The 13,787-nt window shown below is 43.6% G+C and overlaps 1 protein-coding gene across 4 annotated transcripts in view; it reads right to left on the reverse strand.

Annotated features, from left to right (window-relative positions):
- The window catches only part of PCDH17 (protocadherin 17), a 90,366-nt gene extending 77,625 nt beyond the window's left edge, over positions 1 to 12,741 (reverse strand). For 2 of the 4 annotated variants that reach the window (XM_021530800.2, XM_077781372.1), the window contains exons 1-2: positions 12,134 to 12,741; positions 7,359 to 10,866 (exon numbers count right to left, since the gene is read on the reverse strand). In XM_021530800.2, the coding sequence (XP_021386475.2) occupies positions 7,359 to 9,977 (2,619 nt within the window). In that variant the 5' untranslated portion in view covers positions 9,978 to 10,866; positions 12,134 to 12,741. Of the gene's footprint in view, positions 1 to 7,358; positions 10,867 to 11,064; positions 11,330 to 12,133 lie in introns of those variants that run through there. The other 2 variants (XM_021530799.2, XM_077781373.1) reach the window with 2 other exon arrangements.
- Positions 12,742 to 13,787: the final 1,046 nt, after the last annotated feature.

A 13,787-nucleotide genomic window follows, 5' to 3' on the forward strand; every position in this document is an offset into this window, starting at 1 on the left:
CTAATCAACAAAAGCAGTGACTTGTTAATATCCTCGATGCCCCCTTAAATACGTAACAAAGAAAACACTTAAACTCAAGGAATTTTTTTCCCCAGGAATTTTGCCACTCTCTTCCTAGTACTTCTTTTTTTTTTTTTTTTCCCTCTTTTTTCTATTAAGGCAAGAGCCTGCAGTCCCCTGAGAGTTTTACTTGTTTCCTGTATTTTTGAACACTTTAGCATTAATTTTACCACTTCTCTTACAGCTGAAGTAGCCATACAATTGAAAGCATAAAGCTTTCAGGCTGTCTGCTGCAAAAATTTGTCCCAACTGCTCTACACTGACCTTTTGGCATCAGAGGATTGCTTCTATAATTTAAAGATGAAAACACAGCTGTGTTTCTGCTCTGGTCAACAAATCCTTGTTTAAGTTCTCATCACTGATTTTTTTTACCTATTGGAAAACATTAATACTAGTGTTAAAATATCTTTTCTTCATACATGCAGGTGTTCTTCAGGCTTGAAGAAGTATCTGAAGAATTCTGCCATGCAACATATATGCTTTCTTCAGATAAAGACCAAAAACAAATCCAAAAAACAACCTACATACATCCACTTTTTGTATGTGTGCCTTGCATGGCAAAACCTAAAACTAATTTAACTTAAAAATTTTAACTTTTGTAGAAACAACAAAAGAAAAAAGAAATTAGGCATGATACTTAGAAACATATGTAAATATTTGTTGATATGTTAATGCTTTCTAGGGAGGAAGGTAGTGAAGTGAAAGAAAAAAATGTGCTGGGGAAAAAAGACAAAAAAATTATTTTTTTTTAATAAATTAAAGCGTCTTCAGATCCAGATGTTGTGACTTGGGAGAAACTTTTTAATGACACTTTCATCTTATCAGAGAAACCAGACTGTATCTATGCTTTCTTAATACCAAGTAATATTTGTCAGTATTTCAAATATACTTATTTCCAATTTTCCATGTAAAAATATTTACTGAGTTTTAATAATAGTGCTGTATTCACAGTTTCAGAAATATATGAAAACATGTAGTAACATGTTCAGCAATATGTTCAATGGAGTATTTGATTTCTTTTCCACTGTACACATGATTACTCTGGGTTAACCATTAGAATCCTAAAAGTATTGCCCAACCTAAACCATTCTATGAAACTGTGTTGCAATTCACATAATTTAAATTCCAGCCTCCTTAATTGTTTGTAAAGATGCAGTAAGAAAAAAAAAATCACAAAACCCTCAAAAATTGAGAGCCCAATCATACTGTTTTTAGCTGCATTCCACAGAGGTCTTTGTCATGATTCACTCTTGAACCCCAAAATAATTTATGAAGTCAAACTTATGCTATTGACTGAATTACGAGTAAGAACTGCCTTTTCATCAACATGGGAAAGGATAAAAGAAACTTGAGAATAGATGTTGTTGAAGATAACTCTTCAAAGGATTGATCAGTCTTTGAAATTGCACTGGTAATCACAAATTTGTAGGGATCTTTCCAGCTAAGTTTAGGTAGTGACAGTGAACACAAAGATGTAGAAAGCCTGGATAACTTTAAAAGCAGTTGAGAGCTGTGGCACTCAATCTTACATAACTGTTTCACTGTTTCATGTCTTTTATAAAACAGCAAGTTCTACAGAGGTATTATTATTCTTATTTTTTTGTTAACATGAATTTCTGTTCTGGAAAGACTGTTTTCTTTTTTATAATATGTATATTCCACTTTAGACTCTTAAATTGTTTTTTTTTCTCTATTTTTAATTGTTCTTTATTACAGCTTTTCATCTTGGAAAGTTCTTTAGATTTCAAAGAGACCAGTATATCAAGAATTATCGTTTTAAAATAATAGTGCTATAAATATCACCAGCAAGGAACTCAGATCAAGATCAGAATAGATGTAACACAAAAAATTAGTTCAATTCTGCTTCCTCTGTCTATTTCAGCAGCCAGTGCAGATGCCACAGTAAGTGGTGTGTTGCCAGATCTGGTCCTAAAATGTATGTACTTTGTGCCACTATACTATGCAGTGCATCTTGACTTGAAAAACAACAAAAAAACAACAACAACAAAAAAAAACCCCAAACAAAAAAACAAAACAAACAAAAAACTTCATGGATTAATAGGAAAGCTTTCATACTGAAATTCTTCCCTAGTCAACTCTAGGATGGACTTCATCCAGTGAATGAAACTAAAGCTGAAGAACTATATAAAAAAAACCCAGACTGTACACAAAACTGCAGACTGTATTAACAAAATGCAAGCATTCAGAGGAATTATTTTGCAAAACATCTAGCCTTGTAAAACACTGTTAAAGCTGCAATAATGATACATAGATGGGTAGTTCAAGAGCTGCATCTCACAACTTAGTGTCTTTAGATACAGCCCTAGAATAGGTAGCTGGTAATCTCTGGAATATATAGAGTATAAACCTGCAAACTTGCAAATGTTTAGAACTGCTCTAGTATCCTCTTGATGAAAAAGGTTACCTTGCACTAGTTCTAGTGAGAACAGAGAATAATACTCCTCAGTTGAAGTAGGAGATATATAAAAATATATACCTCTATTTTCAGATAGGAATTTAAATCACTGAGGATGAGTGCAACTTCTATGATGAAAGCTGCTTCTCCTTATATGCAGCAGCTGCATATTTCTTTTTGTAGTGTTGAAATTTCTGAGCAGAAATTTCTAAGTATGAAATAGCATATTTAAAGACAGAGCAGCACTAATATGGCTCATGCTTTTTATTTCCCTTGAAGACTCTTAGGTACTACTAGATACCTGGCAATGAAGCTGCACTGGGACTTGACATTAATCTATTGACACATCATAAACATCAGATGCCTGAAGTATTAAGAATGATCTGTACTTGAAATGATGTAGGAGTGCCTGGTACAGCAGATACAGCAATTTCCAGTTTGAGAGCTTCTTTCTACACAGCCATTCATTTTTAGCTGTTGTTTAACAAAAGCTGTGACCACCTCTTTTTTTATTCACACCCACCTTACTCCTGATACATTTACAAAACTCCCCAAGTTTGCACCAAAAGTATAGCAATAAATAATCTCCAGGATGATCAACACTACTCTTGTATATTGCAGATAGTTTTCAACACTACTGATATTTCACTCTGAGGAACCTATTTCTGGAACCTACTTGTGTAAAGAAACTAGCAGTTTTCCTTTACCCATCTACCTTACCTATTGGAAATCTGCAAGAAGAAGTTGTGACTTGTTCACACAGGGAAATGCAAACTAACTAACTCAGAATTCTGGTAGGAGAAATACACCTATATGTATGTTATCTTTTAGTCAGGTGAGTAGGTCACCAGAATGAGATAAACTAAATTTTTCCAGTAGTTTTTAAGGACTAGAGTGAACAGAAATCTTCTTTCAGCCAAGTCTAGTTTCCATTTGCTCCTGCTTTCCCTCTTCCCAATAAAAATTAATAGTTTGGCTCTTACGTGATTCAAAAGTCACATTGAATTTTGACCCTGGCAATGAGAATTGTACAGCACTCCCATATTTAAATATTTGTAACAGGCTTTTGCTTGAAAGCACTGTTTCTAAACTATCTTTAGAGAATGATTGCTGAAGTTAAGAACAATAAAACATGGGTTGGTGAAGTATAAATGTTTCACTTCCCAGTATTTTGTTAAACACTGTTCTTAATACACATCAATCTCAGGTGCACATCAAATCAAAAATGGCCAATTTTCAGAGGACTTAAGAACTTACAAGTCTCTTGCACCCATAAAAGCTGAATGTATACAGCATCCTTGTTTGTCCATCCAACATTTTATACATGTATGTTTGTATGTTTAAACTATTTAATTTTTATGGTACTGAAGATGTTCATTGGTTCATATATAAGTAACACAGGCAACTGTGGTGAATAGGTAGGCTGCTACAAAGTAATGAGCAAACACACAAACTGTCAAATTGTGTGATTAGTGTGCAACAGAAGTCACTTAAAGAGAGGCAAGATTACACCACTCTTGCTCATATCAGGAAGTATTTCATTCAACTGCTGGTCCTTCTGGGTCAGTCTGAAATCCTTAGTCACTAAGTAACACTTTACTCCACAGGTATTTGTTGATATAAATTGGGCTACCTGTATAGTAAAATACTATTCATGCGAAATAAGGGAACAATAAGGCCCATGGGCTTCACTATGTCTAACTAGTAAATGAAAGGAAAAATAAATATGCACTCATAATAAGAGTGAGAAAATTTGGATCTTACTGAGAAAAAAGTTTTTTGCTATTAAATATTTATAGAATAAATTGGATGTACTAAGTAATAATATAATATTTAGCATGTAAATACATCTCCATAGATATGTGTACATGTGTATGCATATGTATGTATGTACATATATATATACACATAAATATATACATAGTTTTAAAAAGAATTGTGCCATTAAACGGTTGCTGAGAAAATGAGTATGAAGAAATGCAGTCACATTGTATGAATTGCATAGTATGCGATTATCCTGTTTCAAAAACATATCTGTAAAAACTAATGGGAACATTTGTCAGAGAATCCTTACACAATTTTTTACCTTCCCCTTATTCAGATACTGAAGAAAACAGTTTAACTGGATTGAATAATTAAAAGACATGATAAAACAGCTGGATTTTCTTTTTTTTTTTTTCCCCACTGCTGACACCTTTGATTCCTAGCTGTATAATTTACATATGCAGACACAGGTTTCTTGGAGTGATTCAAGATATAGTAGATCCAGAGAGAGGGCTGATCCTTTACTATTTCTCCTTAAGTCTGCAGTTTAAATTTTACATGAGGCAGAAGTACAGAACCAGACAAAGTAGTGCTTACATTCTAAATGCAAATTTTATATAACATTTACTCCAGGGATGTGGAGATGGAGAATACAAAATGTATTTTAGTAATGCAAAAGTACAGTGAAGAGGATCAATTTTCCCCTCTAGATACTTTAAATCTAAACCTTTTCTAACCAGAAACCTACTACACTGTTTCTTACCTGTTTTGCCAGTACAACTACAAAATATAGTATCAGTAAGTATGTTTGAACAGGCTGTACACTAGGTAAAACTGAATGTTTTCTAATCTACTGACTGGACCATGAAAACTTCCAAAACATTCTGTGTAGATAATGAGGGAATACAAGACCAGCATTAAATATACCAGCATATGTTATGAGGAGTTTCAGTTAACATTTTCCATAGTTGTCATAATGAAAACTCTTATAGAAACCACAACACACTTTTTAAGGGAGTAAATTCCTCTTTTAGCTTTATATAGATTTCAGGAAAAAAAAAATCATGATTGATCTTATACAGTGAACACTGTAAAAAAGAAGGAATCATATTTTCCATAGGGATTTTACACTACAAGTGAAACTTTACTATTGAGTAGCATCAATACATTAATTAATTGCTTTATATGACATTACATGGTTGTAGGAAAGTATAATTTTCTGTCTTTTAGTAACTATTACACTTGTCAGTAAGAAAAAACGTGGAGTGTTTCTTTTTTAGCTTTCTGACAACTCCATTTCACAGTAAAAAAAAGTTGACATTACTTAAACAAGTGTCATGGAAAGTTATTTGTTTTTTAAAGCATGAATAATAAATCAAATTATCTCTGGTTGTGCCCTAACCTGAACTCTTTCCTAAAGTGTCACTTTTTGTTAAAATCAATTTCAGATTTTAAGTATGGCTCCACTCACCTGATTGATAGCAACACAAATTCATGATAGGCATAAAATAAAATTGTTTCTGTAACACAACCCAATAGTTGCTTGAGGATTAGTTTACAGTGACCTTGTACAGGCAGGTTTTTTTCCTTTTTTTTCTCAGTTATAAATGTTCCATTTCTAGGTCATTGATTACTTGAATTTTGTTTTTTTAATCTATTCAATTTTTTAATTTAGTCAATTACCACTGGCCATTTCTATTCAGTTTAAAATATTAGATACAGCTGGCAAGTAGAACATTTGGTGTTCACAGATCACAGGGCATGGTAACTCCAAGGTATTATGAATCTTCTTTAGGTACATCAAGTGACTACAGTGCGACTTCTTTCCCACTAGCTGCATACACAAAATGAGTCTGTGTCACTTCTCATACACTCAGCTCATTCCCCTATGACTCAGAACAGCATATCAGGAGAACCACAGGATAAAATAGATATGACATTTCAAATATATTTAATAGTCATTATCCAGAGCCTGCTTTCAATCCGAACGTTAAAAATCACTTTGGAACATACCTGTAGTGTTTGAACATTAAGCTGCATTAATCATGAAGTAATACTTTAAATTAAATCAACTGGAGCCAATTTCTGCCCTCACCTTCACTCTGCAAGTTCACTGCTCTGAAATAAATCTTCTGAGTTTGGACTTTAAGCTACCTGCTAAAAATTAAGTCATTCTTTGATTAGTACCTTATATCCAATGGTCCAAATTCTGCCATTTCTCACATTCACAAAAGTCAGTAGAGGACAGTGTGGATATAATTGGCAGCAGAATGGAGCCAGCTACAATTTCTAAATGAGCTTTGGTAGAAGACAGAGCATGTAAGTCTTTCACTATAAAGCAATCATCAATGTTGACTCAGGCTACTGGAAATCTGTTTGCTGGTTTATGACAGGATGTGAATTTTGTTAACATCTGGAGGTAGGAGGGAGTCACCACATAAATTTTCTTTCTATTTGACTAAGCAGAATTTTCAGCACTGAAAAATTAGTTATTTATGGGGAGAGGAGGAGGCAATGGGGCCCCAATGATACTGTCAAAAAATATATTTATGGACATATATTCTGGAGAAGAAAATTTTTTAAAAAATTAAAACATACATTTTGGAACAATAGCTCATATTTATATACAAGATTGGAGGGCTATAATACACTGTTGCAATAGATGTCCTCAGTGTGCAATTTCTTCCCTGTCCTGTTAGTTACTGCAGGAGGTATGACCACTTCAGAAATGCCCTCCCTCTTCTCCACCCCAAACCAAAGAGAAGTGAAACCTGTGGAAGTGCCCACCTCTGTCTGACAGTCTCCTGGGAAAATACCCCAGCATGCCTCAAATGAGCTAAACTCCTGCCCACACTCTCACATGCACCTCTTTGGCAGTGCCGTAACTCTGTCTGTGTTTCAGTGGGCATTTTCTTTTGAATCACACGGGAAACATGAATGAGACAGCAGAAGCAGACCCACCAGATGTGGTCTGGTTCCACTTTCATTAAGTCCACCTCTCTTTAGTGACTTGTGGTGGTTCCTACAGTGGTGCCTTACAGCAGACTGCACTGCAGACAAAAGGGAAAGTTAAACCATTGTCTAAAGTGAGGTCCAGGGTATTCTAAAAGTCTCCTACCTGAATTATGGACATCCGGCTCGGGGGAGCCTCGCTGGCGTTAGTCCCTTGCCCTGTGAAGCTGGTGTGGCAGCCCACATGTCCCTGGGGTACAGTCAGGTTGTTGGAGGCGGGCTTCAGGTACATCACCTCAGACCTGGGAGAGCTGAGGGGCAGGCGGGTCTGGTAGTCAAAGTACATGGGTGAGGTGGCCAGGGATGGGCTGCTCACCACGTTCATAACATTGAGGGGACCCCGGCTGTCCTCGCCCTCACTGGGCACCAGCATAATGTCATTCTTGCTGATCTTCTTCTTCTTGCCCTTGCCCCCTCCACTGCCACTGCCTCCTCCTCCCCCGCCATTGCCTCCCCCTCCTCCCAGCTGAGGGTGGCTATACTCGGCAATGCGACAATTATAGGTGCGGATCTCCTTGTTCTCTCTCTTGCACTTCACAGCAATAGTGATCATGGCAGCCAGCAAGATGATGGAGACAGTGCTCAGTGTCACAATCAGCGGCAGTGACAAGTCCCAGTGTGGCCGCCGATGCTGCTCGCCATTTACCTGCGGCTCGCCAGCCTCGGGCAGGGGCCCTGCCAAGGCCCTGACTATGAGCTTGGCCACAGCAGAGAGGCTGGGCTTGCCATGGTCACTGACTTTTACTACCAGTTCAGCCACAGGGCTGAGCTCCTCCCAGTAGGGGTGCAAGGTGCGTATCTCCCCACTGGTGGGGTCCATCTCAAAGAGGTGCTCCTCATTGCCTTCCACAATCTCATACGTGAGGCGCCCACTCTCCCCAAAGTCACTGTCCAGGGCGCGGACGGTGCCCACAGGGTAGCCCACCCCAGCATTGCGTGGCACCTGCAGCTCAGCAGTGTCGTTGATGAGGGCAGGCAGGACGATGAGGGGCGCATTATCGTTAACATCGAGCACAGTGACACGCACTGTGGCATTGCTTTCACGGTGAGGTGAACCCGAGTCTTTGGCCAGCACACGGAACTCAAAGTGCTTTGTCTGCTCATAATTGAAGCTCCTCAGAGCATAAATAGCACCATTCGTGGGGTTGACAGAGACATAGGTGTAGATGGAGACATCTCCAACATGCCCAGGCAGAATGGAATAAGACACTGTCCCATTTTGGCCCAAGTCAGGATCCTGGGCCAAGACTGAGCCCAGGTACTCTCCAGGGATGTTGTTCTCAGGCACCTGCAACACATAAAGATTCTTGCTGAAGTGGGGTGGATTGTCGTTCTCATCAAGGATCCGGACAGAAAATGACTTGGTGGAGTTAAGTGGGGGATTGCCCCCATCACGTGCCACGATGGTCACATTGTATTCATCCTGTGCCTCACGGTCCAGGGGTCGGTCAGTGACCACAGTGTAGAAGTTGTCATAGTTCTCCTCCAGGGTGAAAGGAATGGCACCAGGCCCACCGCCACCGCCCAGCACCCGACACTGGAGCTGCCCGTTCTTGCCTGAGTCACGGTCGGTGACCCGCACCAGGGCAATGACAGTGCCTGGTGGGGCAGCCTCACTCAGAGCTCCCTGGCGAACAGAGACAAAGCCTATGGTGGGAGCATTGTCATTGCGGTCGATGAGACGGACAGTGACCTTGCAGTGAGCAGGGATGGGATTTGGCCCCAGGTCCCGAGCTTGGACATCAATCTCAATGAGGCCACTCTCCTCATAGTCCAGGTTGCCCTTGACACGGATGAGGCCGCTCTGTGGGTCAATGCTGAACAGGTCACGGACACGCTCCGGTGCGTAGCCACTGAAGGAGTAGAGCACCTCTCCATTGGTACCCTCATCAGCATCAGTGGCATTGAGGTCAATGACTGCCGTGCCTAGTGGTGCATTCTCTGGCAGCTCTACCACATAGGAAGCTGCCTCAAAGATGGGGCTGTTGTCATTGGAGTCAATGAGGCGCACATTGATCTGCACCGTGCCTGAACGCGGTGGGTCACCACCGTCCAATGCTGTCAACACCAGGGTGTGGTGACTCTGCTCCTCACGGTCTAATGGCTTCTGGATTACCAGCTCTGGAAATTTAGTGCCATCACCACGGGACTTCACATCGAGGGAGAAGAGGCCGTAGTCATCACGAGTGAGCAGGTAGGTGCGCAGACCGTTGTCCCCAGCATCTGGATCGTGGGCGCTGGTGAGGGGAAAGCGGGTGCCTGGTGCAGCATTTTCGGAGATGTCCATGTCCACTTGGTCAGAAGGGAATGACGGTGCGTTGTCGTTCAGGTCCTGAATCTCCACTTTGATCATGCAGATCTCCTGGTCATTGGCGAACACCTCGAGGGACAGCTGGCATTTGGTGCTGCGCCGGCACAGCGCCTCACGGTCAATGCGCTGCTTGGTGTAGAGCAGCCCGCTCTCCCCGTCCACGTCCAGGAGGTGCGGGGCTGAATTCTCCAGAACTCGGAAGGTAGACTTGGGGCCGCGGCCGCCCCCGGGGCCGCCACCGGGAACGCCACGCTCCGCGGGCAGCATCCCGCCTCCCGCTGCCAGCCGCGCATCGCGCCCGATGTTCCCGATGACCGTGCCCGCTCCCTGCTCCTCTGGCACCGAGTAATTCAGGTTCTTCAGCGACAGGGCAGGAGCCCAGCAGAAGAAGAAGCAACAAATGGAAAGGTACATCCCCGAGCAGGCGTGGGGGCGGCAGGAGCAGCGGCGACGACCAGGGTTGTCCCCGTCTTCTTTGCCTCCTGCTCTGGGGTTGCTCTTCCTCCTCCGACCGTTCTTTCTCTCCTTCCTTTTTGTTTTTGATTTTTTTTTCCTTCTCTTTCCCCACCCCTATATTTCAAGTTCCTGAACCTGTTGCTCTAAAACATCTGCAGAGACACAGGATGAGAGGCAGCAAATAGACCATGTAGCTCAGAGGGAGGGAGCAATCGGGGGGGGGGGGGGGGGTCGGGGGGGAGGGGAGGGAGCAGCTTCGGCAGCCTTTCAGCAAGAGCTTGCCGTGCTTGCAGTCCCCTCGCAGTTACTTCGTCTGTCCAACTTCGGCAGTGGAAGGGTTTCAAAAATCAGAAAATTTGCAAAAGATCTTCTCCTCCGGGCAGGCGATGTGTTTCCGATCTTTGAATCCCCGCAGATGTACAAAGAATAATAATAAAAAAAATAACAAAAATAAAAAAACCGGCGGCTGTGGTTCTTGTTCTAAAAACGATCGGAAATATTTCTTAAATATGTGTATTTATATATACATAGGAGAAGGGGATGGTCACAGGTCTGTAGCAGAGGTAAAAAAGCTTATTTGCTACTCATCGCTTGTAATACGATTGATGGAGTGGAGGGGTAGAAGAGAGACTGAAGGGAAAAAAAAGTCTCAGCTTGTTGTTGAAGCCCTCTTCGTGTGCAGTGAGCGGCAGTGAAATGTCTGATTGCACCGCGGGGTTGTTGGTTTTCAGGGAGTGTTTTGCTGCATTTAGAGATCTAATCTTGCATTGCTTGCGGCGGAGAGCTGCATCTCGCTGCTGTCGGTATTTCCCCCCTCTCTGTCTCGTACACCCTGGGTCACTGTTTCCTTCCCGAATCAGAGGGAGAGGGAATGAGGATTGCAGGGCAAAAGGGGAAAACAAAACACATTAAAAAAAAAGCCCAAACCCCAAACCACTCCGCCCCCGCCCGCAAAAACTAGTGTTCGGATTTATAGCTTCCTTTCTCCCCCTCTACTACCAGCCTCCCACCCGTCCTTTTGGGGTGAAAAAATTAAGAAACCCACCATCAGACCTTCATCACTAGCAGTAAATATATATTTTGAGAGAAAGCTCAGACCGTGCTCAATCAGCAGCACAGTTCGGTTTCTTTAAGACAGGCCAGTAGCCGCCGCCACCACCACATCCTTTCTCTCCGTGTATCTATGCGTGTGTGCGTATGCGTGTCTGAGGAGCTGCACTTTTCTCGATGCAGTTTAATTCCAGTTTGCTTTTCTCTCCAGCCGAGAGGAAAGCAACAGGCAACCCATGGCTGGACGCATAGATTAAAAAAAAAAAAAAAAAAAAAAGCAAGAGAGGGGGTGGGAGGGCGGGGGGGGTGGGGGGGGGGGGGAGAAAGAAAAGCCACCACACACACACACTCTCTACACACTCTCTCTCTTTCTTAGTCTCTCGCTAAAAGGGAAACAGTCCCTTTATTCACAGGGCTGCGCTATCAAGTGCCTCTCTTTTCTTTCTATTCAGCGTCTCCTTCCAATGACACTGCCGCCTAGCTCTCTTCATTTAGGAGAGGTGAGTGAGGAGGAAAAACAATCCTGCTGATGAAGAAAGTAGGAGATCTTTTAATCGATTAATTCGCTTATATTAAAACCTATGCAGTTCCACGAAAAGAGTGATGCATTTTTTACAGTCCTTTCAAAGCTTTAACAGTCTCTCTGAGCATCTTGGTACAGAGAAGAGCGGCAGCAATGCCAGATGCGTTCCCCCTCTCTGATACACACCTTTCCTAGTGATATGGTGTATAGGTAAATACTGGGGAAGGGTAGCAAAATATTATTTCAGGTTCTTTTAACAACCTGAAATAAATGAATGGCAAATCCAGAAATGCAGGTGTTTCAATCTGCTTGGATGAGTCAGATCCAGCGGAACAAATCACATTCACTATCTCCTCATGTTCCTCCCTTCATAGGCATTAGTTACAGCTTCTTCCTAATGCTTCTCTGACTCACTCTATAGACAGGAAAGAAATTAATCAGATTTATATTTTGGAGAGGAAGGAGGGAAGAAAGAAGGAAAAAAAAAAAAAAAAAACAGGAGAAGGTGGGGGTGTCAGATCCAGCTACACTTTTACTATACCTCTTTCTCCGGGAGACTGAGGATCAGGAAAACAAGGCTGTTATCCACTCACTGGCACAGAGGCGCGTCTGTCTCCTGCTTTGCTGAGTGTTTTTAACCACCTTTCCTCAGTGTTATGTGTGAAATAAATCAGAGATCTTTCACATTAAAAGAGAAAAAAAAAAAAAAAGGCAATAAAAACATAGGTTTCCAATACATAGCTCACAGATCTAGTTCCGAGTCTCAGTTCTGCACTGTTTTTTCTCCTTTATTTGAGTCCGGACCCAAAGTACACAGTTAATTCTGCAACGTGTGGCAGGGAGGCTTTCAAACGCAAAAGAAGAAAAAACAATTATTCTTCTCTGCCTCATTGATGGGTGGCCCCTTGCAAACAGACGGTCGCCAGTCTTAGCCAGGCAGCACGCGGAGCGAACGCCGATCCCCGATAAACCAGATCCATTTCACCAGCCGCCCGCAGGTAAGTGGAGAATTCAGTGAAAATTCAACAGTTGGAGCCGCGCTCGCTCTCTCTCTCCCTCTCTCCCCCCTCCTCGCCTCCCTCACTGCAGCACTCGCGGGGCCGCCGCGCCGCGCTCGCCCAGCGCCGCTCTCCGACTGCCTCTATTCACCTCACGCCGCGGCTTAAACATTGATACGGATTCCCCGCCAGCCAATGGGCGGCGGCGGCGCCGGCGCGGCCCGGCCAATGGGAGGAGGCGGGGGGCGGGGCCGCGGCGGGCGCTGGGTGTCATTGATTAGATCGGCTCCGAGGGGGACGCGGGGCGCGCGAGCGGCTCGCGCGGGTTGCGGTGTCTGGCCGCTCGCGCGCCGCAGCGCCGCGACCCCGGCCCCGGACCCGGCCCCGGACCCGGACCCGGCCCCGGCCCGGCCGCCCCGCCCCCCTTATTTATTTATCTGTAAGACGTGTTAACAAGTCCTCCGCGTTGACGTGGGGGGAAGCAGTGGGGACGCGACGCCCCCGAGCTCTCCCAAAGCACTGCGAGGGCGAGGACTTGACTCCGCCGCAGGCTCCCCCGGCGACCGCCGGGCCGAGAGAAGGGGGCTGTGGGTGGGGGGCACCCGCCGCCCCGGCCCCGGGAGCCGCCCGAGCGCGACTCGCCCGCCGAGGGGCAGCTGCCGAGGGCGGGAGCGCGCCCCGTGCCGGGAGCGGGGCCCGGGGCCGCGGCAGCGCCGCCCCCGCCCCGGCGCAGGGGAGGCTCCGGCCGGGGCGGCGGTGGCGGGGGGAGGACTGGGGCTGGAAAGGTGCGTGCTCGGATTGCCGGTCTCGACCCGTGCGTGCGGAAATGAAGCTGCCATTTGTGACGAGCGTGTAAGTAGCAAGAATCATTTAAAGAAAAGAAAAAGGAAAAAAAAAGAGAAAAATATATTTTTAAAAAAATGAAGAAGATAAACACTAGAACAGTTAAAAGTCGCTCTTGAATTATTTTAGGAGCGTCTCTTAAAAGAGACAGTTAAGGCAACTGCTCGTTTGCCTTGCTCAATAGAATAACCTTCAGCCCTGAGTTATTATGTCCATAAATATAATATGACTTGGAAAAAGTCTTGCGGATTTATAAATTCAAATGAGTGTTCTTTCCAGACCCATCTTCTCGTCCTGAGGACCTCTTTGTAGCTGTGAAACAGATAGTTTGCCATCCAGAGCGAGTCTGCTGGT

This window comes from Lonchura striata, chromosome 2 (genome assembly GCF_046129695.1).
Source record: "Lonchura striata isolate bLonStr1 chromosome 2, bLonStr1.mat, whole genome shotgun sequence".
NCBI lineage: Eukaryota > Metazoa > Chordata > Aves > Passeriformes > Estrildidae > Lonchura > Lonchura striata.